Genomic DNA, 22,321 nt, shown 5'->3' with positions numbered 1-22,321 from the left:
GCGGCGGGTGACGGCTCCGGCGGCGGCGGCGGCGGCCAATGAGGGCGGCCGGAGGGGGCTGGGCGTCGCCGCGGTTTTGTTCCGCCGCGGCTGGGGCGCGTCGAGCCCATGTGAGGAGCGCGGCCTGCGCGGCCGGCGCCCGCCGCCCCACCTTGGCCGCTGCCCGCCGCCCGCCGCGCAGGTACCGAGCCGGCCGCCCGCCCGCGCCGTGCCCCGCCGCTGTCAGCGCGGGCCCCGCGCCCTCGCCGCCGCTCACCGGGACCCGCGTGCACCCGGCACCCTATCGCTGTGCGCCCGGGACCCCCTCCCACCAGCCCAGGCCCCCACGCGCCTGGGACCTTTGTGCGCCCTCGGAGCCCCGCGCGCCCCGGCGTCCCCAGCACCCCAACACTCCTCGTGCACCCGGCGGCTTCCTCCCACCGGCGCAGGCCCCCGCGCTCTCGGACCCTTCCCCCGCCGGCTTTCGCTCCTCTCGCCTCGGGACCCTGTGCACCCTCGGATCCCCGCGCTCCCCGGGGTCCCCAGTACTTTAAAACTCCCCGGCACCCGGCGACCCCTTCCGACCAGTCTAGGCGCGACCCGGGACCCCCGATCCCTCCTGCCGCCCCAGGCACTCATGCGCACTGCAAGGGGCGCGCTCCACTTGTTGAATCAACTTTGCTGTCTCCTTGCAGAGCTGGGTGGGCCACTGCCTTTTCTGGTGTTTGTCGGTCCCATAACCCAGGAGAAGGAGGGCATTTGAGGAGATAACACAGCACATTAAGGAAGCCCCAAAGGTGGACCCAGACGAGGTGGGGACCATCCCCAGCAACCTGCACAAGGTGACTCAGGTGGAATCCGGAGCCACTTTTCCTGTGTAGGCTGCGGCCCCAGTAAGTGGCTTTAGGACTTCTGTGAGTGGAGAAGGGAGCACTAGGTGAGATGGCGTCTCCTGACTGACTCTGTCTGCAGCATGCATTTATTTCATTTTGCCTGATCTGAGTACAGTCACAAATCTGAGGTTTCATCACTCCATCTGTGTGACATTGACTCTTCTCTGTACTGGGGATTGAACCTAGGGTGCTTCACCACTGAGAGACACCCCAGACCTTTTTATTGTTTATTTTGAGACAGGGTATCACTCAGTTGCTGAGGCTGGCTTCAAACTTATGATCCTCCTGCCTCAGCCTCAGGCTTGTGCTCAGTTGACTCTTTTTTTTTTTTTTTTTTGTAGATGGACACAATACTTTTATTTCATTGTTTGTTCATTTTACGTGGTGCTGAGGATAAACCCAGTGCCTCACACGTACCATCATTGTATCACTGAGCCACAACCCCAACCAGCCCCTCAACTGACTCTTGACTTTTGTATTTCATAACAGGGTACCTCTTTGAGCCTAAGCTTCCCTTGAAACTTTATGTTAATTTTTTCCCTCTCTTTTCTATTTTTTTTTCCCCCGTGGTTCTGGGGACGAAACCCAAGGCATTTCACTTGCAACAAGTGCTCCACCAGTGAGCCTCACCCCAACCCCCATATTTATTTATGTAACTCAAACTAGATTCATGGCTTAATTGAATTTATGATGAGCTCTCAGCTCTGAGAAAGTCTTTAGCTGGGGCTGCTTTGACTTCAGGACCTGCTGCTGCTGCACACCATTCAGGAGCATTGCTGGTGCAGATTGCTGTGCTGTCCTTTCACAGTCACCTTGTCCCCCAAGGAAAATCAGTCCAAGAGGGAAAGTCTGGCCTCTTGCTCTGAAGGTGGAAGGCCAGGGAACAGTTTTGTTTTGATTTGAAACTATTACTTCAAAATCTGAATGGAAATTGTTCAGAAGTAGTGGCTTTTCCTGAAATTGGGTTAGCCAGTCCAGGAGTTCTTGGTGGTAATTCTTTCAGACAGTTCTCCTCCCCTAGCTCTGGAGCCTTGTCCCTCTCCCGATTCCTCGGTGTATGCTGGGCACAGGTGATCTCCATCCCTTTCCTTTGCTTGATCCATGGTTCCTCTCCCTGTCCTGTGAACTTGGAGCTTGTATCTGGGGTTTCTAGCACAGTTGTGGTTCCACTCTGAGGACCAGATGCCATGGTGGGGGGCTGTATGTGGCGCAGTGGTGGGTGCCTGCTTTGCATGCGCAAGGCCCAGGTTTCATTTGCACACTGCAAAAAACAAAAAAAAAAGCAGAAACTTCCTTTGTAACCGTTCTGCCACTTTGTATGAATCCTAATTTCTTGACTTGCATTAGATTTGGGGGCCACAGAAAGAGCAGTTTTTGTTGCTGCTCAAAGTATGTGAGATGAAATGCCAAGGCAGTCATTGTTTTAAAGTAGATGCACTGGTAGCTTTCTGGTTGTGGAGATGCTTGCTCATATCACTGTGTGCATAGGGAACAGTAGTATGAGGACGTTCCTTTTTGAGAAAATATGATTTAACTGGTAGAGAGAAGAACCAGGAAAACCCTTGGGTACTTTTCACTGGTGTACTAGAAATCCTGAAAACATTTTTTTTTTTTTTTTAAAGCAAATTAAGGGGGTGCTGGGGCTGTAGTGCACTTTCCTGGCATGTGTGAGGCACTGGGTTCGATTCTCAGTACTGCATATAAATAAGTAAAGTAAAGGTCTGTCAGCAACTAAAAAATATATATTAAAAGGCAAATTAAAAATTTTTATGTAAACCTTTTTAGCATTTTCTGCGATGATATTTACCAAAGTAAAATTGAATAAAAATTTTCTAAGCATTTGTTGTAAGCATAGATCATAGTTTAAACCTCGTCTTTGGCACTTGGGTACTTTCAAACATTAGTTAATTTGATTCCTTGAGGTCTCATGGGTTGTCCTTTTTTGGGTCCTAGGGGTTGAACCCAGGGGCACTTATCTACTGAGCCACATCCTCAGCCCTTTTTATTTTTTATTTTGGGTCAGGGTCTTGGGAAGTTGCTGTGGCTGGCCTTGAAATTAGGATCCTCCTGCCTCTACCTTCATGCCACTGGGATTCCAGGTGTGTGCTAGGCAAGCTCTTCTTAATCTCAGTTCCAGGAAACTTAGGGTCAGAAAGGAGAAGGAGCCCAGGGGGTACTGGCCAGCTGGGGCCACCTGCTCTCCCACCCATCTGTCTAGAGCTTGCCTTGTGCCCCTTTCTCAGAGTGAAGCGCCTGGGAGCTGTTTCCTTCTGTGTGACGTGCAGTGTGTGGGGACCAGCAGAGAGGAGGACTCCATTCAAGTGTCTTTTTTTGTTGTGTCTCAAAGGTAGCACTTCAAGCTTGGTTTCTGTACATTTAAAAAAATATGCTTTATTTCTCAGAGCAGCAGCTTTAGGTTCACAGCAAAATTGAATCAGGGGGCAAGGGAGTTCCCATCTACCCCTTCTCGTACCCTACACAGCCAGCGTCCTACTAGAGTGGCATATTGGTTCCACTTGAGAAGCTACCGTAGTACATCGTCAGCCGAGTCCAGAGCTAATACTGGGGTCCACTCTTGGTGTTACTGTTTTGTGGGCTTGACAAGTGTGTGATGAGTAGTGTCACTACTGAAGACCCCCTGTGCCATGCCTGTTCATTCCTCGCTCTGGCACCTTGGTGGCACTGTCTTAGCTCGAGTCCCAGCGCAGGGCCTTTTCAGATTGGCTGCGCTGCTTTCACTGGGATGTGTTTCAGTTTCTTCCATGGCTCCTTGTGTCTCCTGGTAGCTCATTTCTTCTCAGCCTTGCACGGCACCCCTTGTCCAGATGTGCCAGTTTATTTATCCACTGGAGTGCTGAAGGGCACCTTGGATGTATCCAGGTTTGGTGATGGGAATGAAACTGCTGTAGGCACCTGGGCAAGATTGTTGTGGACAGAAGTTTCTGCTTCCTTTGGTTAAATGCCAAAGGAACATGACTGCTAGTTGTGGGATGAAGAGTGTTGAAGCTGCCAAATGGTCATACACAGTGGCTCTGCCATCTCTCATCCCACCAGCAGTGAAAGAGTGCCATTGCTCCCCGTCCTCCTCAGGATTTGGTGTCCAAGTTCTGGATTTTGGCCATTCTAATAGGTGTGCAGTGGTACCTCAGGGTTGTGTGTTTTTTCTTTTTTTCCCTTTATACTGGGGATTGAACCAGGGGTGCTCTATCACTGAGCTAACCCCCTAGCCTTTCTGTTTTTCACTTTGAGACAGGGCCTGGCTAAGTTGCTGGGGCTGGCTTTGAACTTGTGTTCCTACTGCCTCAGCCTCCTGAGCTGCTGGAATTACAGGCATGCGCCACTGTGCCTGGCTATTTATTTTTGATTGGTACTGTCTATATATACGCAAAGGTGAAACTACTTGTGGTATATTTATATATGCATATGACATGATTTTGTTAAATTCGTTCCACATTTTCTTGCCTTTCCCGTCCCTTCTCCCTCCATCTCCTACTCTTGTGATCCTTCCCCTATCTTTGTGATAGTTCATTCCCCATTTCCTTTCCCTTATTTTGCTCCAGCTTCCACTGATGAGAGAAACAGACTGTTATGTCCACTCAAAAGTCCTGTGCTGAAAGCTACTCCATGATGCCATGGTATTTGGAGGTGGAGTCTGTGGGAGGTTCTTAGATTGTGAGGGCAGATCTCTCTGGAATGGGATTAGTGTCCTTAGAAAAGAGATTATGGTTCTTCCTTGCCCTTGTATCATGTGTGGACACATGGTCACCTGTGAACCAGAAAGTAGGCCCTCACTAATCTCCAAACCTGCCGGAATGGTGAGTAATGCATCTCTGCTGTTGACAAGCCATGCAGTCTTTGGCATCTGGTATGGTGACTTCGTAGGTAAGAAGTTTGGGACTGTACTGAATGTGTATGTCCCGTTGGGAGGAGATGGTGCTTTGAGTGTTGAGCCTTTCCTCTGCACAGACGAGGGCTCTTCCATGGATTTAGGGTTTGATTTCTTTCATCAGTTTTGTGGTTTCCTTGGTATAGAGCTTGTACATATTTTGTTAGATTTGTTCCTTAGTCATTTTTTTGGGTGCAAATGTAAATGGTGGTGTGTTTTTAATTTCAGATTCTACTTGTTCATTGCTGGTGTAGAGGAACGTGGTGACGCATGTGTGCTGACTGCTGCAGTCTTATCTCGACGGCTCAGTGTTCCAGAGGTAGTCGTCAGGCCCTTCAGATCTGCTGCAGAAGGATTCTTCCTCCGTCTCCTGTTGAGAACAGCATAATTCTGTTTCTTGCTCCCCAGGCTGTAGACCTTTCGTCCCTTCCTCTCCCACTGCATCAGCTGGGCTCTGGAGGGTGCTCTTGAGAAGCAGCAGTGAGGGGCATCCTTGCCTCATTCCTGGTTTTAGTGGGGAAGCTTCGCGTTTCTTGCTAATGCATGTGCTGCTGTCGGTTTTTATAGATGGTCTTCGTCAAGTTGAGAAAGTTCTCTTTTTAGTCCGTTTTTGTTAGAATACCTGGTGCTGGGTGTGTTTTAGAGAAGCAAGCTTCTCTGCTCTCCTACCATGACATCCAACATTGAAGCTTTCTCTGGCCTCTGGAGGTGGGAGCTTACTCCCCACCAGCAAGTGAGCCATCAGTCTGCAGAAGAAGCAGCAGGGTCAGGTCAGCTCTGACACCACCTGACTGGAGACACATCAGGTCCCCAGACTACACCCATTTCGCCCCAGCTGCAGTTCTGGGCCTCTGGAACTTCTGACTGACCAGCTGTAAATTGACCTTCCCACAGCCCCCTCCTCCGGTTTGATTAACCATAACTCAGGAGCACCATACTTACATTTGCCAGTTTAATGTGGAGGAGATATATACATATATATATGTTTTGAGCCACATCCCCAGCCCTTTTACTTTTTATTTTGAGACAGGGCCTCGCTAGGTTGCTGAGGCTAGCCTGGAACTTGAGATTCTCCTGCCTCAGCCCCCCAGGTCACCATGTGTGCATCACTGCACCTGCACAGAGAGGGTGTTTTAAAGAATACAAATGAGCATCGAGGTGGAGAGGTGAGAGGGCAAAGCCTAGAGGGGTTCTCAGTGCAGGGGGCAGGGCTCTGGAGCTGGATTGCCACCCTCCCAGCACACGAGTGACTTCTGTTCACCTTCCTGTGAGGGTTCCCTATTCAGAAACTTCCTGGGCCCTGTCCTTCAGGGTGTTTATGGAGTCATTGTCCTTGCATGGTGTGACCCAGCATGGTGTGATTGGACATATAGGCTGACAGACTGGGTGGGCAAGCCCAGCAAGGCCTCTGACCAGATTCTTGGGCATGCCTTCCTGGAGGGCAGGGGCAGGACACTTCTCATGGGGGTCTTGTCAGACAGGTGGTGTTTGATGAGAACTTAAGATGAGATTTCTGTGACCTGACCTGGGTAAAAGAAATTAGGGGAAGAGAAGGTGGGAGAAGGCCGCGAACAGGACTGCTCTCTGAGGCCTGAGCCTGCTCCTGAGGCTGGTGGTACCCAGCACTAACCCAGTCGGAGCCGGGGCCAGGAGCACGTATGTACACGTCGTGTCACTTCATGTCACACTAGGTGGTTTGCAAGGACAGCTGTTTACTTTTTCAGTCTGGTTCTGTGGCAGTGCCCTCCAGGAGGGAGGTACCCTTGTGGCCCATCACCTCCCACTGCCCCACTCTTAGAACTGTTACCTTGGCAAGGCCTGAGGTTTGGAGGGGACACGTTCAAGTTGTACCCTTTCTTCGTATCTACTGAGTTTTTTGGTACCGGGTACTCAGGGGCACTTGACCACTGAGCCACATCCCCAGCCCTATTTTGTATTTTATTTAAAGCAGTCTCACGAGTTGCTTAGCGCCTCGATGTTGCTGAGGCTGGCTTTGAACTTGGGATACTCCTGCCTCAGTCTCCTGAGCTGCTGGGATTACAGGCGTGCGCCACCGCGTCCGCCTCGTGAGTTTTTATCATGAATGGGTGCTGGTGGATTTTGTCAGATGCTTTCTCTAGTATCTACTGATGTGATGACATGAGTTTTCTATGTTAGTCTGTTGATTTGTTGGGTTACACCAACTGACTCTCATTCTCATGTACTTTTTGCTCCATAATAACGATATTATTTTTTTGTGGTACCTGCGATGGAACCCAGGGCCTTGCACATGTTAGGCAGGTGCTCTACAACTAAGCTATATGCCTAGCCCTTCCCAAGTTCTTTTAAACTAAGATCCTACTTCCAAACAAATAGTTGTGGGTTTTACTGTTAGCAAGATATTGAGACAATTGGGTGTGGTGGCAGACACCTGTGATCCCAGTGGCTCAGGAGGCTGAGGCAGGAGGATCATGAATTCAAAGCCAGCCTTAGCAACTTAGTGAGGCCCTAAGCAATTTAGTGAGACCCTGTCTCAAAAGGCCTGGGGATGTGGCTCAGTGGTTAGACGCTTCTGGATTCAATCCCTGGCACCAAAAACCAAGAGATTGATTGGTTAGGACAGGTGCATTTTATTCCCTTTCTCGTTTTGTTGTGTCCTATTTTGAAAGGGCTTTCCAGAAAGACTTCCGAGTTCTTGTGCAGCTTATTAGTAGCACTAGCTGTGTGGCATCAGAACAAGAATGTGTCCCGGGCTTCCTAGGACCCAGAGCATGGCATCTGCATACGCTCTCTTCAAAGAAGAGACAGCTCTGAGCTGGTCAGCAGCCACCAAACAGCAACAGTTGATGATTTCAGTGGCCGTGGGAGGTTCACTTGCTTGGCTGTGCTGAGAGAGGGACACCATTGCTACCTTCTCCCCAGTCCTGGTGCCAGTGTGGTGACTAATCAGTCTAGCAGCGAGGTGGCATTTGGCCCCTTTCTCTGGAGTAAGCATACTGTTTTAGTTACCTGGCAGCATAATAAATTGCCTCCAAAACTGGTGGCTTGGGACAGTAACAGTCACTTATTATCGCGTGTGGTTCTGGGATCTGAGGTTCTGGAGCAGCTCCTTGGGCGGCCCTTGCTCAGGGTCTCACCCTGGTAGGTCAGGGGGAGCCTCCCTGGCAGCACCCTTGCTGCCGGGTCTGGTGTCTGCCCGGAACCAGCTGCATTTCTCCTGGCCTAGCGCCTCCTGGGCTCGTGCTGCCCGTGTCAGTCCAGTTAGTGAGATCCTTGCTGAGCTCTCTGAGGGTAGGCCTTGCGGGCAGGTCAGCAGCACAGCAAAGGGGGTGAGGCCCGGAGGAGAGGCCAGCGGTCTGGAGAGGACGTCCAGGAGCGGTCCAGAGACAGCACTGGAGAGGGTTGAGGCATGGTCAGCAGCCAGCACGCCTGAGATCTGCAAGGTTGTTCTGTTTTCCAACACTGGGGAGAGAAGACCCTGAGAGCTAGAAGGTGTTGGAGGGGTGGGCTTCCTGCCTCTATGGGAAGAGAGCAGAGTCATGGGCTTCATGGGCACCTCTTCCCAGGAAGCTGCAAGATATGGGGCCAGGTCAGAGGTAGGAGGACACTGCCCTATGGTCTAAGCCCAAGGCTGCAGGGTCCTGATGTCTTTTATTCTTTTTTTCTTGGTCCTGATGTCTTTTATTCCTTCTTTTTTTCTTTAATATTTTAGTTGTAGATGGGCGTTAAGACCTTTATTTATTTTTATGTGTTGCCAAGGATCAAACCCAGTGCCTCATACATGCTAGGCAAGTGCTGCACACTGAGCTACCGCCCCAGCCCTCTTGATGTCTTTTATTCAACCAAACTTGTTCCTAGGAGCTTTATAATTCTGTTGGGGAGTTTGGGGAAATAATTGTATTAGGCAGAAACTTTGCATATGAGAAAAGGAGGGCTGGGCGCGGTGGTGCTCACCTGTAATCCCAGTGGCTCAGGAGGCTAAAGCAGGAGGATTGCAAAAGTTCAAAGCCAGCATTAGCAAAAGTGAGGCGCTAAGCAACTCAGTGAGACCCTGTCTCTAAATAAAATACAAAATTGGGCTGGGGATGTGGCTCAGTGGTCCAGTGCCCCTGAGTTCAATCTCCAGATTCCGCGCCCCCCCCCCCCCCCCCCCCGCCACAAAAAGGAGGGAATTTTTAATTAGGGGACAGCCTGCTGGGCAGCTGACTGAGCATGCTCTGCATGGGGGTAACGTGGAAGATGACTCACTGAGCCCCTGGGAGGTGTGGTGGAGGAGCTGGTGTAGGCCGTGTCCATGGTCAAGGTGAGTTGGTCAGTGTCAGTCACTGGTTGTCCCAGGGAGGGGGAGGAAGTGGAGCAAGAAGGGAAGCACACCTCCGAGGGGCTGAGAGCACCCTCTGGGGTGTCTGCTGTGAGGAGAGGATATGGACTTGGATGGTATCTCACCCAAGTCCACATGAAGTCCTCATCCACGGGACCTCAGAATGTGACCTTATTTGGAAGCAGGGTGGTGGACCATGTAATCAGTGAGGTCATGCTGGAGTGGGGTGGCCCTAATCCCAAAGAACTGGTGGACACAGATGGGATGCATGGTGCCGGTGGGAGTGAGGCTGCTATTAGGGAGAGGCCCTTGAACATGCCCCAGGGCCACTGGAGGGCCATTGGAGCTGTGCATTTTGTGGGGCTTGTTTAGGACAGCCACAGGATACTGACTCATGGCTTGGCCAATGCTCTGACTCCATCTAGTAGACCTGAATGAAGATTAAAAAAAAAAAAAAAAAGAACCCACTTTGGTGCTGATGTGGAGGGTGGGTCCCCAGGAAGTGAGTGCAGAGCCCAGCGGGAGTTCTGTCTCTGTCTAGGTAGAGGGTGAGCATCTGGGTCGGTGCCGAGTTGGGGGCTCTTCTCATTGCCTCTGTGGAGCCCCTGCCCCGCCTGTGATGCTTGGGCAGAGGATGGGGGCTGCGCAGCCACAATGTAGGGTGACGGAAGAAGGAGGGTAGGGAAGGCCAAGGGCTTGGGGCCAGGGCCAGGGTTTTGTCCTCTGTCCTAGAGACCTGGGAGTGTGGCTCTGGGGGCAGAACGTGGGAGCCCTCTTTCACTGGTGTTGCTGCAGGGACCTGAGGACCAGCTTGGCCCAGCATTCTCCAGGGTAGAGTGGGAAAGAGTGGCAGGGAAGGGGCAGGGCCAAGGGGTCAGCTGACACTGGCTCCTGTGCAAGGAGGGCAGAGCTGTTGGGAGCTGGCTTGGTGACAGTTGGAGTGGGAATGGGCTCCAGTGGGCATTGGCTCCTGGGAGGGGCAGACCATGGGGCCCACTGTCCCTCCTGAGGTGTCTGGCTTGTGTCCTTTCCCAGTTCCTTCCAGAGCACTGTCCTTGGCCATGTCCCACCCTCCTGTGGGCAGGGCTGGTCAGTTCTGTCACCTGAGCCAGGTATCCCACTTTGCCACCGCTGCTGTACATCCACCTCTGCATCTGGGGGATCTTCCTGCCAGGGCCAGCCTCTGTCTCCCTCTTGGGGCCGCTGGCTCAGCTTTCAGTCTCCATGTCATCTTCCAAGGGGCTTCTTAGGTTGCCCATAACAGGCTGCTGCTTGCCTCTGGTGGAGGCCAGTGGCCCTCCTCTCTGCCACCTCTTCTCTGGTGGAGGCCAGTGCCCTCCTCTCTGCCACCTCTTTCCTGACGGTGGCTGGTTGGTTTCCTCCTTACTGCCATTTCATTGTTTTGTGCTTCTCTGGCCTTTCCTGCCTAGACTTGTGCTTCCTCTGATCCTGACCAGCTTCATCCCAAAACCCCACCTAGGCTCCTGTGGAGGGGCGGAGCCTACCTGGAGGATGGGCATGCTGTAGCCTAGTGGCTGTGCCTGGCATCACGGTCAGTTTCTTAGAGGGCAGACGGGCCTGGCACTGTGGGTTGAATAGTGCCTCCCAGCTGTATTCAAGTCCTGACACCTCCCCCACATCTCTGAATGTGACCCTACTTTGAAGTTGGGTCTTTGCAGATGTGACCTAGATAGGTTAAGAGGAGGCCTCACTGGATTAGGATCGTTCAGTCCTCTGAAGCTGCAGAGCCTTGGGAGAAGCTGCTCACCTGGCAGGCGAGGACCTATGGAGAGGCAGAGATGCTGATGCCACCAAGAAGCTCAAGGCTCCCTGTGAGCCACTGGACCCGGAGCTGCAGGGCCCAGCTGTTCCTCTGTACCTCCAAGGAGAGGGCTCTCTGACTCTGGCTTGTGGAAGCCCCTCAGTGTGGTGCTTTGTGGTGGCAGCCCTGGAAACACCCAGTCTTCTCCTCAGTTGGCATCTTCCTGCTGTGCTGGGGTCTGGGCACTGACAGCCCCTGCTGGGCTTCCAGGTGGGAAGGGTGTGCGGAGCTGCTTTCTCCTCTGCTGGCAGGGGTCCACCACCACAGCCTTCCCCCATTCTGCCCTGCCGAGCAGTGCAGGCCCCTCCTGAGCTCGTAGTGTTGACAGGATGCAGTTCCACCAGCGTTAGATGTCCTTGTTGAGGGGTGTGGAGACCTTCCGCGCAGGTCCCCATCTCCCACTGCTACAGGGCAGAGACTGACATCCATCAGGAAAGTGATGCTGAGGGGTGCAGGACTGCCGTCCAGCGGGGCCGAGTCAGTCTCCCAGTCTCCTCAGTTGGCGTCCTCCTGCTGTGCTGGGAGGCCTCAGCAATGGTCGGCGTTGTGTTGGGTGCCCTCCTGGCCTTACTGGCCTTGCTCTGGCCTCCGTGACACTTCTGATGGTGCTGGCCAGTTGTTTTGCAGTTTGCCCCCTGGGTGTGTCTGATTAGACTGAGGTTCTGTATCTTCAGTAGGAGCCCTGCTGTGGGCTGTGTCCTCCCCAGGGTCCCCTCAGAAGGCACGGTGTCCATGTGTCCTGCCTCTTGTTGGGGTCATTTGATCCTGTGGCTTAGGAGGTCCCCTGTGGGTTATTTTCCTTTGTAACTAATGAATGTCTGGTGGGGAGATGATTGCACACAGTGTGAGTTCAGATCCTCTCACACCGTCCCTGTGGAGTTTAGCACTCAGCTGGTGATGGTCCCTTTCTTCCTGTTTTGCAGTGCTGGGATCGAACCGGGCCGCACACATGCCCAGCAGGCAGGCTGCCCCTGAGCTGCACGCCAGCCCTCCACTGATGGCTCTTGCCTGAAACCCGTGTGTCAGAGGGTGAGTTTATGGGGTTTCAGACTTTCGGTCTGAAACAGACCCACTCCTGTTCCATCTGCCAGCTGCCCCCAAACCTGCATCAGCCCAGCTTCACCTGCTCCTCCAGTGCTCCTCCAGTGCTCCAGGACCATGGAGTCTGTTGCTTCCTCTCTCCTTGAACTGGGAACCCAGGGTCTCCACATGATAGACAGGGGCTCTACCACTGAGCTACATCTCCAGCCCTTCTTATTTTTATTTTGAGACAGGGTCTCACTAAGTTGCCCAGGCTGGCCTTGAACTTGGGATCCTCCTGTCTCAGTCTCCTGAGTTTCTGAGATTACAGGCGTAGCTACCACACCTGGTTGTGGCTGTTTTTAAAATAACTACTCATTATGTTATGATTTTTTTTTCAAGTTGAATTGTGCTACTGTGGCCTCTTGGGGGTTGACGTGTGTATTTTTGTCTACCCAGGAGGTTTCAGCAGGAGGAGATGGTTTCAGCAGATGGTGGCACCTGGGCTGAGGGAAAGGGAACTGGTGGATGTTGGGATTGGTACAATTAAGGAGTGTCCTGCTTGACACCCATCTAGCTGAGGGTGGACCCTGCAAAGCCCTGTCCTACGAGGGTGTGACTCAGAAGTTGGGGCTGAGGTGAGCTCTGGTGCAGCGAGGATGGGCAGCCAGACCAGTGCTGGTCCCACAGCAAGCCTGGCGCTGATTCAACCTCCTTGTTTGAAAAACACAGACCCGCTGGACCTGTCTTGGCTCACATTCCCTGGTGTAGGCCAGAGCTCTGCCCAGGTCGGCGGGGGCTGTCAGTGCCAGGCACACCAGGTGCTGAAGGAACAGGGGTGTGATCCCAAAGCAGACGAGCTATACGGGAGCAGTGTTCCAGCTGCTTGGGTACCCCCACCTGGAGTAGCCCCTGTGTGTGGGGAGGACTCAGTCCTGTCTGGGCCAGGCCTCCTGGTCCCCGGGTCAGGCCTGTGGCACCTGCTGGGTCTCAGGTGCAGTGTTGATGGTTACACTTGGTCCTGCTTCCTGCTTATGGAGGGCCCTGGCTGCCCCATCCAGGCAGATGCCAGCTTTGGGCCTCATTTTCAAAGTCACCCAGGGGAAGTGTTGGTGGATTCTGTTTAGAGGGCGTGTTTCCTAAGTGTGGGAAGTGAGTGCTAAGTCTTGGCAGCGTCTTGGAGGTACGGGGGTTCTCCTGGGCTTTCCTGGTCTCTCCGCGCATGGCTGAGGTCGGGTGTTCCTGCTCTCCAGTGTGGCCCTGCTTGCTGTGGCAGTGGCGCCACACTGTGGGCCAGCTGGCCGCACCTGCTGAGTTGGGGTGGACACTCACCTTGGGCAAGCTGGCTGGCTAGAAGGGGGGCTAGTGCTCGCAGGTGCTCCAGTGTGTAGCTGCCCTGTCCTGTCCTGTGGCGCTTGGGGACGTGTGCTCAGGAGGCCTGTGGGGTCCAGTGCTGTTGGCTTCCAAGGCCTCTTTTGTTCTCTTGGTCCTTTCAGAGGGTGCTGTCACCAGGTTTGCCACTTTGCTTCCCGCCATCTGTGTGGCCTCTTGCTTCCTTGGTTGATGGCCCCTAGTGGCAGCTCCCACTCACCACTGGGCCCAGAGCAGTCTAAAGCCTTGTGTGAGTGGAGTCCTGGGGGCATGCTGGACCTCTTGCTGGATGGGGACATCTTACCCTTTGGGGGAGCTGGCCACCCCAGGGCCAGAGCTCAGGACTTGCAAACCCCCTTCTTGTAGGACTGGTGTGCCACCCTGTTCTCCCCAGAGGGACCCATGCTTCAGGGGCCAGGGCTGGGGAGGCAGATCTGGTGTGGACCCCTGCTGGCCACCTGGAGGCCTGGCTCCCACTGCTGCCGTCCTTCCCTCCTTCCTTGGAGCAGGTTGGGTGGTCTTTCCTGCAGCTGTAGGAAAGGGTTTCAGTGGGGCTGGTGCTGTGTGTGCCTCTGACCCTTCATCCTTCCCCAGAAGAGCCTGTTCCTGGAGGTTCCAGGTGGTTTTGAAGGCGGGAAGGTGTTTGTCGGGCGGGATATTAGGAGTGTACGAGAGAAGCCTCAGCACCGTGGTTCCACTCTGGTCACGTGGCCGTTTCTATTTGCAGGCACAGCTCTGAAGAGCCTGGGGAGATGGGCCATTGCGTCTGCGAAGCAGAGACATAACCCTGAGGTTCAGCACGACCCAGCTGTGGCCTGGGCCTCCCAAGGTCCGATGTCTCAGAACGGCAGCACTCCGTGGTGGGCGGAGGGAGGGCGCTGACCATGGTCACGCTCATCACTGAGAAGCTGCAGAACCAGAGCCTGGATGACCTTACCCACAAGGCCTGTGAAGCTGGCCCGGTGAGTTGGCTCCAGCACCAAGGGCAGAGTGCTGCCCATGTGTGGTGTCCCAGAGTGGCTGCACTGGGACGTGGAGGCCTCCCAGGCCAAGAGCTGAGGGGCCTGGTGGGCTGGGCAGCAGAGGCGCCGTGTGCATCCAGGCCCAGGCCTGTTGGCGTTGTCGGGGCCTGTGCACGTCTGTGTCCAGGTGGTCAGCACATGTGGCCTGGTCAGGTGCTCTGAGAGAACCTCTCGATTTCATCACTGTGGGTTTTGTCTGGTCTGAACCTGGTGTAGGCAGAGTAGTTTTCTACCTATGAGGTAAGTGGACTTTGTATGTCACCCTGAGGACACCCACTGCCCTGGTTAGATTGAGCATCCAGCCTGGAGTTGGCACTGTGCAGGTGGCCTGCCTGGGGGGGGGTCTCCATCCTGTCACCCCATCCCGGCTGGCACGTGGCTGGGCCCGTGCTTGGCAGACCCTGTGTGTTGTCCCTCTCTGGGTGGACGTGGGCTGGCCCACTGTGGCTGGTCCCCTGTGGCGTGGGCCTGGCCTGTGGGCGTTGTGGGAGCGTTCCTTGTGTGCTGGAGGAGTTTCCCGAGGACCCGCCAGGTGCTCCCACAGCAGCTGCCACGTCCCGTCTTGGGAGAACTGTCGCTGTCAGGGAGAGCACAGCTGCCCTCGTGGATGTGGGTGGTGCCTCGCTGTGGGGCTCCTCGTCCTCTGAGCTGGGTCCCCTGGTGGTCATGCTGTTCCTCTGTTGGCTGTCACTCACGCCTGTCCTCTTGGGTTCCGGGTACTGGCCCTTGCTGGCAGTCGTGGAGCTTCGTCTGCCCAGGGTGCTGGCTTTGCACTCACTTGAGGGCATCGCTGAAGACACGGTGTCTTTTGTTTGGTTTGGTTCTGGAGATTGAACATAGGGTGCTGTGCCCTCGCGCTAGACCCCAGCCCTTTTTATTTTGAACCGGGGCCTCACTAAGTTGCCGAGGCTGGCCTTGAACCTTCGATCCTCCTGCCTTAGCCTCTTGAGGTGCTGGGTTGACAGGTGTGTTCCACCACACCTGGCAAAAACTTATTCTTTAAAAGCCAAATCTTTTGAGAAACTTGTGTATTTTATTCTACAGCAAATTCAACTTAGACACTAAAAGTCTCATTGTAAAAAAAAAAAAAACAACTAAAAACTCAAAAACTAAATATTTGTTACAGAAATAGTTGATGGTGGTATTTAGATTTCATAAAACTTACACTTAAAAAGAAGGTTCACGCACCCAGGCTGCCTAAACATACTCAGGGCTAGGTGTGTTGGTGCACCTCTGTGATTCCAGCACCTCTGGAGGCTGAGGGTGGGTGGCTGCAGGTTCAAGCCCAGCCTCAGCAACCTAGAAAAACCTTCTCTGAAATTAAAAATGGCCGGGGATGTAGCTGGGAGTTCCTTGAGTTTAATCCCCAGTACTCCTCCCTGCAAAAGTGGCTCAGTTGGTAGGGTGCCCTGCGTTCAATCCTTGGCATTGCAGAAAAAAACACAAGTTTTCTCGTAACAGAATTGGATATAAGTTTTAAAACTAAAATTTAAAATAATCTGAATGCAGTTAGAAGTCCCAGACATCAGTGCCCATGCCACTTGTCCAGCCCAGCCCACCCTGAGCACCTCCCTGTGCTGAATGCTTAGGACCCCACATCCCTGGCCTTGGCCAGGGTGTGATGCACTTCAGAGGCCTCGCCCAGTCCCGGAGGCTCTGGCAGGGAGGGCAGTGTGTCTGTCGTGACAGAGGACTGCAGGGTTGGTCCATCCCGTCAGACCGAGTCCTCCCTGGATGCAGTGAGGTGGCCTCCTCCATCGCTGCTCTCTGTTGAGTCTCCTGGGGCTACACCCCTTGTCCCCAAGGCCTCCTTGTACCCAGGACTCAGGCTCACCCATTTCTTTCTTTTTAAAATTTTTTTTTTAGTTGTGTGCAGACACAGTATTTTTATTGTATTCATCTTTATGTGCTAGGCAGGTGCTCTACCCCTGAGCCCCAGCCCCACCCCCACCCCCACCCATTCCTTCTGCTCTGCTTCTGTCTGGGGAATGGAGGCTAGTCCTGCTGTGCAGAGAGGCCTAGGGAAAGGATGGGCTACTCCAGCCTCCCCTGCCCTTCTCTTGTCCAGGTAGGCCAGTAAGTGCCTTGAGGTTGCCCACGTCTCTTCTCCTGCCACACCACTCCCCTGTGCGTCCCCCTTCCCTGGGGCCCCCCAGCATCCCTGCTTGCTCTTGGTCAGCAGTGACTCTCGAATGGCACCACGCAGCGTGTAGCCTCTGGCTTGGCTTTCCTCCTGCGCAGCTCTCTGGGAGCTGGCCTGTAGTCCCCGCCTCTCTGCTTTGCCCCCTTGTGCGGTGGGGGAGCTTCATGGCAGGAGTGAGTCTGGACTGGACGCTGCCTTCTGGAAGCTTCTTCAGCACGTGGCGGTCCTGACCGGCTCCCGGGGCCCTTAGCAGGGTGTTCCTTGCCCTTTGGGGAGATTTGGGTTTTGATTCCTTCCCTTGCCTGTGGCTTCAGGCCAGAGGAGGTGCTGACTACTTGAAGGCCCACAGATGACCAGTGACCATAGGAGTGATGACTGGTGACACTGGGGGTTGTGGCGGGGCCTCACTGACTGCTGGAACAGTGCTGGGGGCTGGGGGCATGATGGGGGCTGAGCACTGAAAGGTGGGAAGGGTCCTTCTGTTGCTGTGGCAGAAACGGGGGCCATGAGGGCCCTCAGGGCCAGGGAGAGAAAAGAGTGGACAGTGCTTGTGTTTGGGTGTCCAGAGGCCTGGAGACAGCAGCAGGTACTGAATTCCACGTGTAGAGGTCATTCAGTGAGCTGGGTGCCTTCCCATACCTGTACCTGTTCCCATGCTGGGCTGGGGTGTAAGTGCTCACCTGTGGGTGGCAGATGAGGGCAGGGGCAAGGGTGAGTTGTGCAGTGTGTTTAAAGAAATGTTGCTGCCCCTGAGGGTGGCCAGAGTGGTTGGGGGCTGCCAGGGCGATGGCCTCTGGCTGGGGCTGGAGGTGGTGGGTGGTGGGCTGTGTGCAGGTCTCGGGGAGATCCTTGCTGGCTGACAAACTGGTGGTAGTAGGAAACTGTGGACTCGGGTCAGGGTAGCTGCCCTGGGGCAGTGGGAGGGAGGGCTGGGAGGCCAGATGGAAGCAGAGAATACAGCTGGCCTGGGTCACCATTCAGACTGGCATAGAGTGGCTGTGGCTGGCTATGGTTGGTGCTGGGGAGGGACATGGGGCTCTGGGAAGTCCCATCAAGCCACTGGCCTGGGTGGATGTGGAGGTTACCAGTTCAGCTCACATCCATGCAGCCTGTATGTGTGGGGACCTGCTGGAAGCGTGTGCTGCCCCGCATGTGTGTTGGTCACTTGGGAGGTGCAGGCCTGCGGTCCTCAGCCACAGTGGCAGCCATTCGAGCTGGCTGAGGGAGCCCTGTCTTGCAAGTCTGTGGATTGGGGGCCACTTCCTTATACACTGGGGATGCAGACCTGGGAGGGTGAGCTCTGTGCTGTCCTGTACTCCCCCGCTGTGGGGGAGTGCTGGGATGGGGGGGAGGGCCACTGACCGTGAGGCACTGCCAGCCACAGACGAGGTTGCAGCCTTGTGGAAGGGCCTGGGAGAGTGAGCCCCCGGCCTGGGCGGTACCACAGCTGCGCTGGTTTGCACCAGGGCCTGGGAGCCTTCAGGTGTGCGCTGTCAGTGTCACGTGGTCTGCAGAACTGTTGCTTCTCTGCTTCTGAACCTGAAGGTCACTAGTGCCTGTGCCCATGCCAGCCCCCACAGCTGTGCATGTGGGCAGCTGCTATCCATGGGTGTCTTTTTCTTGGTCTCAGAACCAACCGTTAGTGCCTTTTCTGTGCAGCAGCCATGCTGTCCCTGCTACATCATGGGGTGCAGTGACGGGAAAGGCCATGTGGCATTTGCCATGGCATCTTGGTGCTGGCCCCTAGAGCTGCCTCCCTGAGGGAGTGGGAGGCCCTGCACCCGCTGTAGCCTGGCTCTGGGGCTCCTTGCTGAAGAGGAAGCCGCAATGATTGGAGCACAGACGCAGCCCAGGCTGCCAGAGGAGAGGCAGCCGGTGCTTCAGGCTCAGTGACAGGAGGTGTGTCTGAGGCTCAGAGTGAAACTGCCCATTCATCTAGCTCAGGTTGGCAGGTTCTTGGTGCTGGGGATTGAATCCTGGGTGCTCTGTCACTGAGCTATGCCCCAGCCTTTTATATTTTTTAAAAATTTGAGACAGGGCCTTGCTAAGTTGCTGAAGCTGGTCTCAAACCTGTGATCAGGCTCCTGCCTTAGCTTCCTGAGCTGCTGGAATTACAGGTGTGCGCCACCACACCTGGCTTAAAAAAACTTTCAATAATGCTGGATGTGGTGGTGCACGCCTGTAATCCTAGCTCCTCACAGGCTGAAGTAGGAAGATAGAAAGTTGGAGGCCAGCCTCGGCAACTTAGCAAGATCCTCTCTCAAAATAAAAAAATAAAAAAGGGCTGGGGTGTAGCTCAGCGGAGGAGCACTTACCTTACATACATGGGCCCTGGGTTCCACCCCAGCACTGGACTCACATACACACGCTCACAGTCTCTTAGAAGTGTGTTTGGAAGCCAGTGCTTTCATTTTAATCACCCTTACCCCCAAAATAAAGTGTTAGGGAGAAGTAGGGTTTATTGCAGTGATGAATGCATTAGAGTATTTCTTTTTTTTTTTTTCTTTTTGGTACAGGGGATTGAACTCAGGGGCACTTAACCACTGAGCCACCTCCTCAGCCCTTCTTTACATTTTATTTAGAGATAGGGTCTTCCTAAGTTGCTTTAGGGCCTGGCTAAGTTGCTGAGGCTGGCTTTGAACTTGACCCTCCTGCCTCAGCCTCCTGAGCCACTGGGATTACAAGTGTGCACCACCATGCCAACTAGGAGAATTTCTTTTTTCTGAATTTTCATATGTAAGTCTCAGTGCTGAAACTTCTCTCTTATCACTTTTAGTATTCTGCTGAGAAACTGAACAAAAGTGGCCATTTGTTCCCTTTGGAGGTCAGTGGTAAGTGTCTCAGAAGCCTTGACAGGGAGTAGGGTGGGACCCAGGGGAGTCTTAGGAGCTGAGAGACTGGGCTTCAGAGCGAGGCCCAGGGGATCCTCTGTGTCCTCTGTGTGGGCCGGGAAGGTCGCTGGCTGCTGTCTTCCTTGCTGGGCCAGTGATCATGCATGGTCTGTGAGGATGGGCCAGGGTCAAGGCTCAGCGAGGGCTCTGCCTTCTCTGCTGGCAGCAATGTGGGTGGGGGTCAGGGGACTGTCTGGCCCTTCCTGGGAGGTACCAGGCTGCCCCATGGCATCCTTTGGCCCCTAGAGAAGGAGCAAGTGAGTCAGGTGTTGCTGTGGCTGTCACTGCGATCTGCCCTGGTGCGCACTGTGTAGCTGTGTCGTTGGGGACGGCCATGCAGGGGTGTGCCTGCGTCTTCCTAGGCTCGCCCTTCAGCCAAGGAGGCGACCTCTGAGCTTGGGGGCTGTTTCTGAGAAGTGGCTCTGTGGGGTCGCAGCCTGTGAGGCTGGCAGGGACAGAGGGAGACAGCTTGGTGGCGCAGGGTGTGCACAGAGCTGGGCTTGCCCCCAGGGGTGTTCTGAGGGCCTCCTGAGACCAGGTGGTCTCCTCAGAGTGAGTTAGCCCCACAGCTGGCCTTTAGGGAGGGAGACTGTCCTGGAGCCCGTGGTCAGCACAGGTGGGCCAGCCTTGCCCGAGTGGCTGGTGGCTTCTGCTCTAACATGTACTCACCTTGTGTCACCTTTTGTCCCTCTGCTGTGGCTGCATCCCTCAGAGCAGAACTGGGGCAGGCTCTTGGCCTGTGTCTGGATTGCGGGGACCCCGGCCCCTGCTCACCGTCTCTCCTCCACCCTTTGTGTCTCCTCAGTGGACGAGAGCCCCTGGAAGGCTTTTCACACAGGGCGACCTGCTGGGAGCCAGGCGGCCGCGGGGCCTGTGTGCCCCTTCCTGCCAGGCCCCTGTGGCGTGGCGCACACTGAGGGTCTTCAGTGGAGGCCGGAGTCTCCCTGCTCCTGCACAGGCCCGGGGGTGGGCAGTGCTCTGAACCTCTGTGAGAACACAGGGCCACCGGCGGCACCACCGACCAAGCGACACTGCCGATCTCTATCCGAGCCCGAGGAGCTAGCACGCTGCCGGTCCCCATGGCGCCCTGGTGGCTCCAAGGTCTGGACGCCAGTCTCCAAGAGGCGGTGCAACAGCGGCGGGAGTGCCACGCTGCAGCGTTGCGGCACCGGGAGCTCTGCCCTGCAGCGGAGCCCGGGCGCAGGCCTGCCCAGGAGCCCCACATCGCCTGCCGGCCCCATCTCGCCTCTGGTGCCCCGGCCAGCTTCAGCCAGTAGCGGCTTCGTGGACAGCAGTGAAGGCAGCTCAGGCTCGGGCCTGCCCTGGCGTCCCACAGGGCCCTGCCCGCTCTCCTCAAGGCGCCGCCTGTCCCTCTCACAGGAGCACCTCGCAGAGGCGGGGACCCGCCTGCCTTCAGCCAGCAGCACCCCCACATCCACACCCGAGCTGGGCCGGCGTCATGGCCTGCTGCGGTGCCGCTCACAGCCATGCGTGCTCAGCGGGAGGAGGAGCCGGCGCAAACGGAGGCGTGAGGAGGATGCCAGGTGGACGCGCCCGTCCTTGGACTTACTAAAAATGACACGGGTGAGCTTCACCGAGAGTCCTGGGTGCTCAGGAAACCTAGGCCCTGATGGGGTGTGCCTGGGGGTTCTGCAAGGGGCAAGGAGCCTTGTGCAAGGCTCAGTGCACCTCATTCTGAGTCGGTGTGCTGTGTGGGATGACCTGGGAAGGGAGCATAGCCCCCATGGAGTGGAGTCCAACTGTGAGTGATGGTGGCCCTGTCTCTGCTTCAGAGCACCTGTAGTCACACTGGGGCAGAGCCTGCACACTGGCCCTGGGGACAGAGGAAGCCGGGAGGAGTGCATGTGCGTCTCCAGCCCAGTGGGCTGTCTGCTGGGGACCCTGCTGCATCTTCAAGGGTGGCAATCACCCGGGAAGTGAGCCCGGGAGCCCAGCAGAGCTTGGGGAGCTGCTCCAAACCCTGGGCCCCTTGGCCCATGGGAGTCAGTGGGAGATGGGGCCACTGGCCTGGCTGTAGGTGACTCAGTCTAGTAGCAGCTGGCAGGTAGCACCCACACGTGACCCTGATGTCCCTGCCACCTCTTGGGAAAGTCCTTTTTTTTTTTTTTTTTTTTAAATATTTTTTGTAGTTGTAGATAGACAGAATGACTTTATTTTATTTATTCATTTTTACGAGGTGCTGAGGATCGAACGCAGTGCCTCATACATGCTAGGCTAGAGCTCTGCTATTGAGCCACAGTTCCAGCCCTGGGAAAGTCCATTTAGAGGGAGCCATTTTTGTGTTGTGCTCTGGAAGAAAACCTGGCGCAGCCTGGAGATCCTTACAGTGGGTGCCAGCCCCCTGGCCTTTGGCGATGCCCACAGCCGTTGCCTGTGGCGCAGTCCAGAAGGGGAGGACTGAGAGGGGCCTCTGGAGTGTGCTGGGAGGCATGTCCGTCTCCCTGCCTCAGGTGGAAGGAGGCTAGACCTGGATGGAGCTGCGGGCCCTGCTTACAGCTGGTTGGCTGTGTGGGGTCCTGGGGCTGCACAAGGTGGAAGGTGGGGTGGCAGGGTGTGTCTGCCTCATTAAGTGACCCGTGACCCTGGCTGTTCCCTGACTGCCCACTGCCCAGCCCATCCCAGGGCCTCAGGCCATTGGCTCCTGTTGCTGTGGGGCCTTGCTGTGGGTGAAGTCTGGGCCCTGCACGTGGTGGGCAGTTGGTGGGTAGTGCCCAGGCTGTCCTGGAAGCAGCTGCTGGAGTGCAGTCTGCCGAGTCCTGAGCACAGTCAGGACAGTGGCCTCAGGCTCTTGGCCAACTGGCTGGTGTCCCGTGTGGGACGCCATGGGGCCCTGCCATGTGCCTGCTCTGGACCAGGCCCACTTGATCGGCCGGTTCTCTGCAAGGCTCTTCCTCGTGGTGATGGGGGTCAGACCCAGGCTCACTTTGCAGAGAGCCAGGTGGGGCGCCTGTGGACAGCTGGAGGAGCTCCAGG

The 22,321-nt window shown here is 55.3% G+C and overlaps 1 protein-coding gene across 10 annotated transcripts in view; it reads left to right on the top strand.

Annotated features, from left to right (window-relative positions):
- Positions 1–99: 99 nt before the first annotated feature.
- Positions 100–22,321, top strand: part of Fam53a (family with sequence similarity 53 member A) — a 29,575-nt gene continuing 7,353 nt past the window's right edge. The window contains exons 1-7 of one of the 10 annotated variants that reach the window (XM_071614079.1): positions 117–181; positions 4,987–5,077; positions 10,489–11,090; positions 11,804–11,909; positions 13,999–14,233; positions 19,213–19,267; positions 20,133–20,911. In XM_071614079.1, coding sequence (XP_071470180.1) covers positions 14,156–14,233; positions 19,213–19,267; positions 20,133–20,911 — 912 coding nt within the window. In that variant the 5' untranslated portion in view covers positions 117–181; positions 4,987–5,077; positions 10,489–11,090; positions 11,804–11,909; positions 13,999–14,155. Of the gene's footprint in view, positions 182–674; positions 917–4,135; positions 4,508–4,986; positions 5,078–8,980; positions 9,041–9,102; positions 11,091–11,803; positions 11,910–13,998; positions 14,234–19,212; positions 19,268–20,132; positions 20,912–22,321 lie in introns of those variants that run through there. The other 9 variants (XM_071614077.1, XM_027940341.3, XM_071614078.1 and 6 more) reach the window with 9 other exon arrangements.

The sequence above is a fragment of the Marmota flaviventris genome, chromosome 7 (genome assembly GCF_047511675.1).
Source record: "Marmota flaviventris isolate mMarFla1 chromosome 7, mMarFla1.hap1, whole genome shotgun sequence".
Classification (NCBI taxonomy): Eukaryota; Metazoa; Chordata; class Mammalia; order Rodentia; family Sciuridae; genus Marmota; species Marmota flaviventris.
Note: the sequence above shows the minus strand (reverse complement) of the source record. Positions and strands in the feature narration are given on the sequence as shown.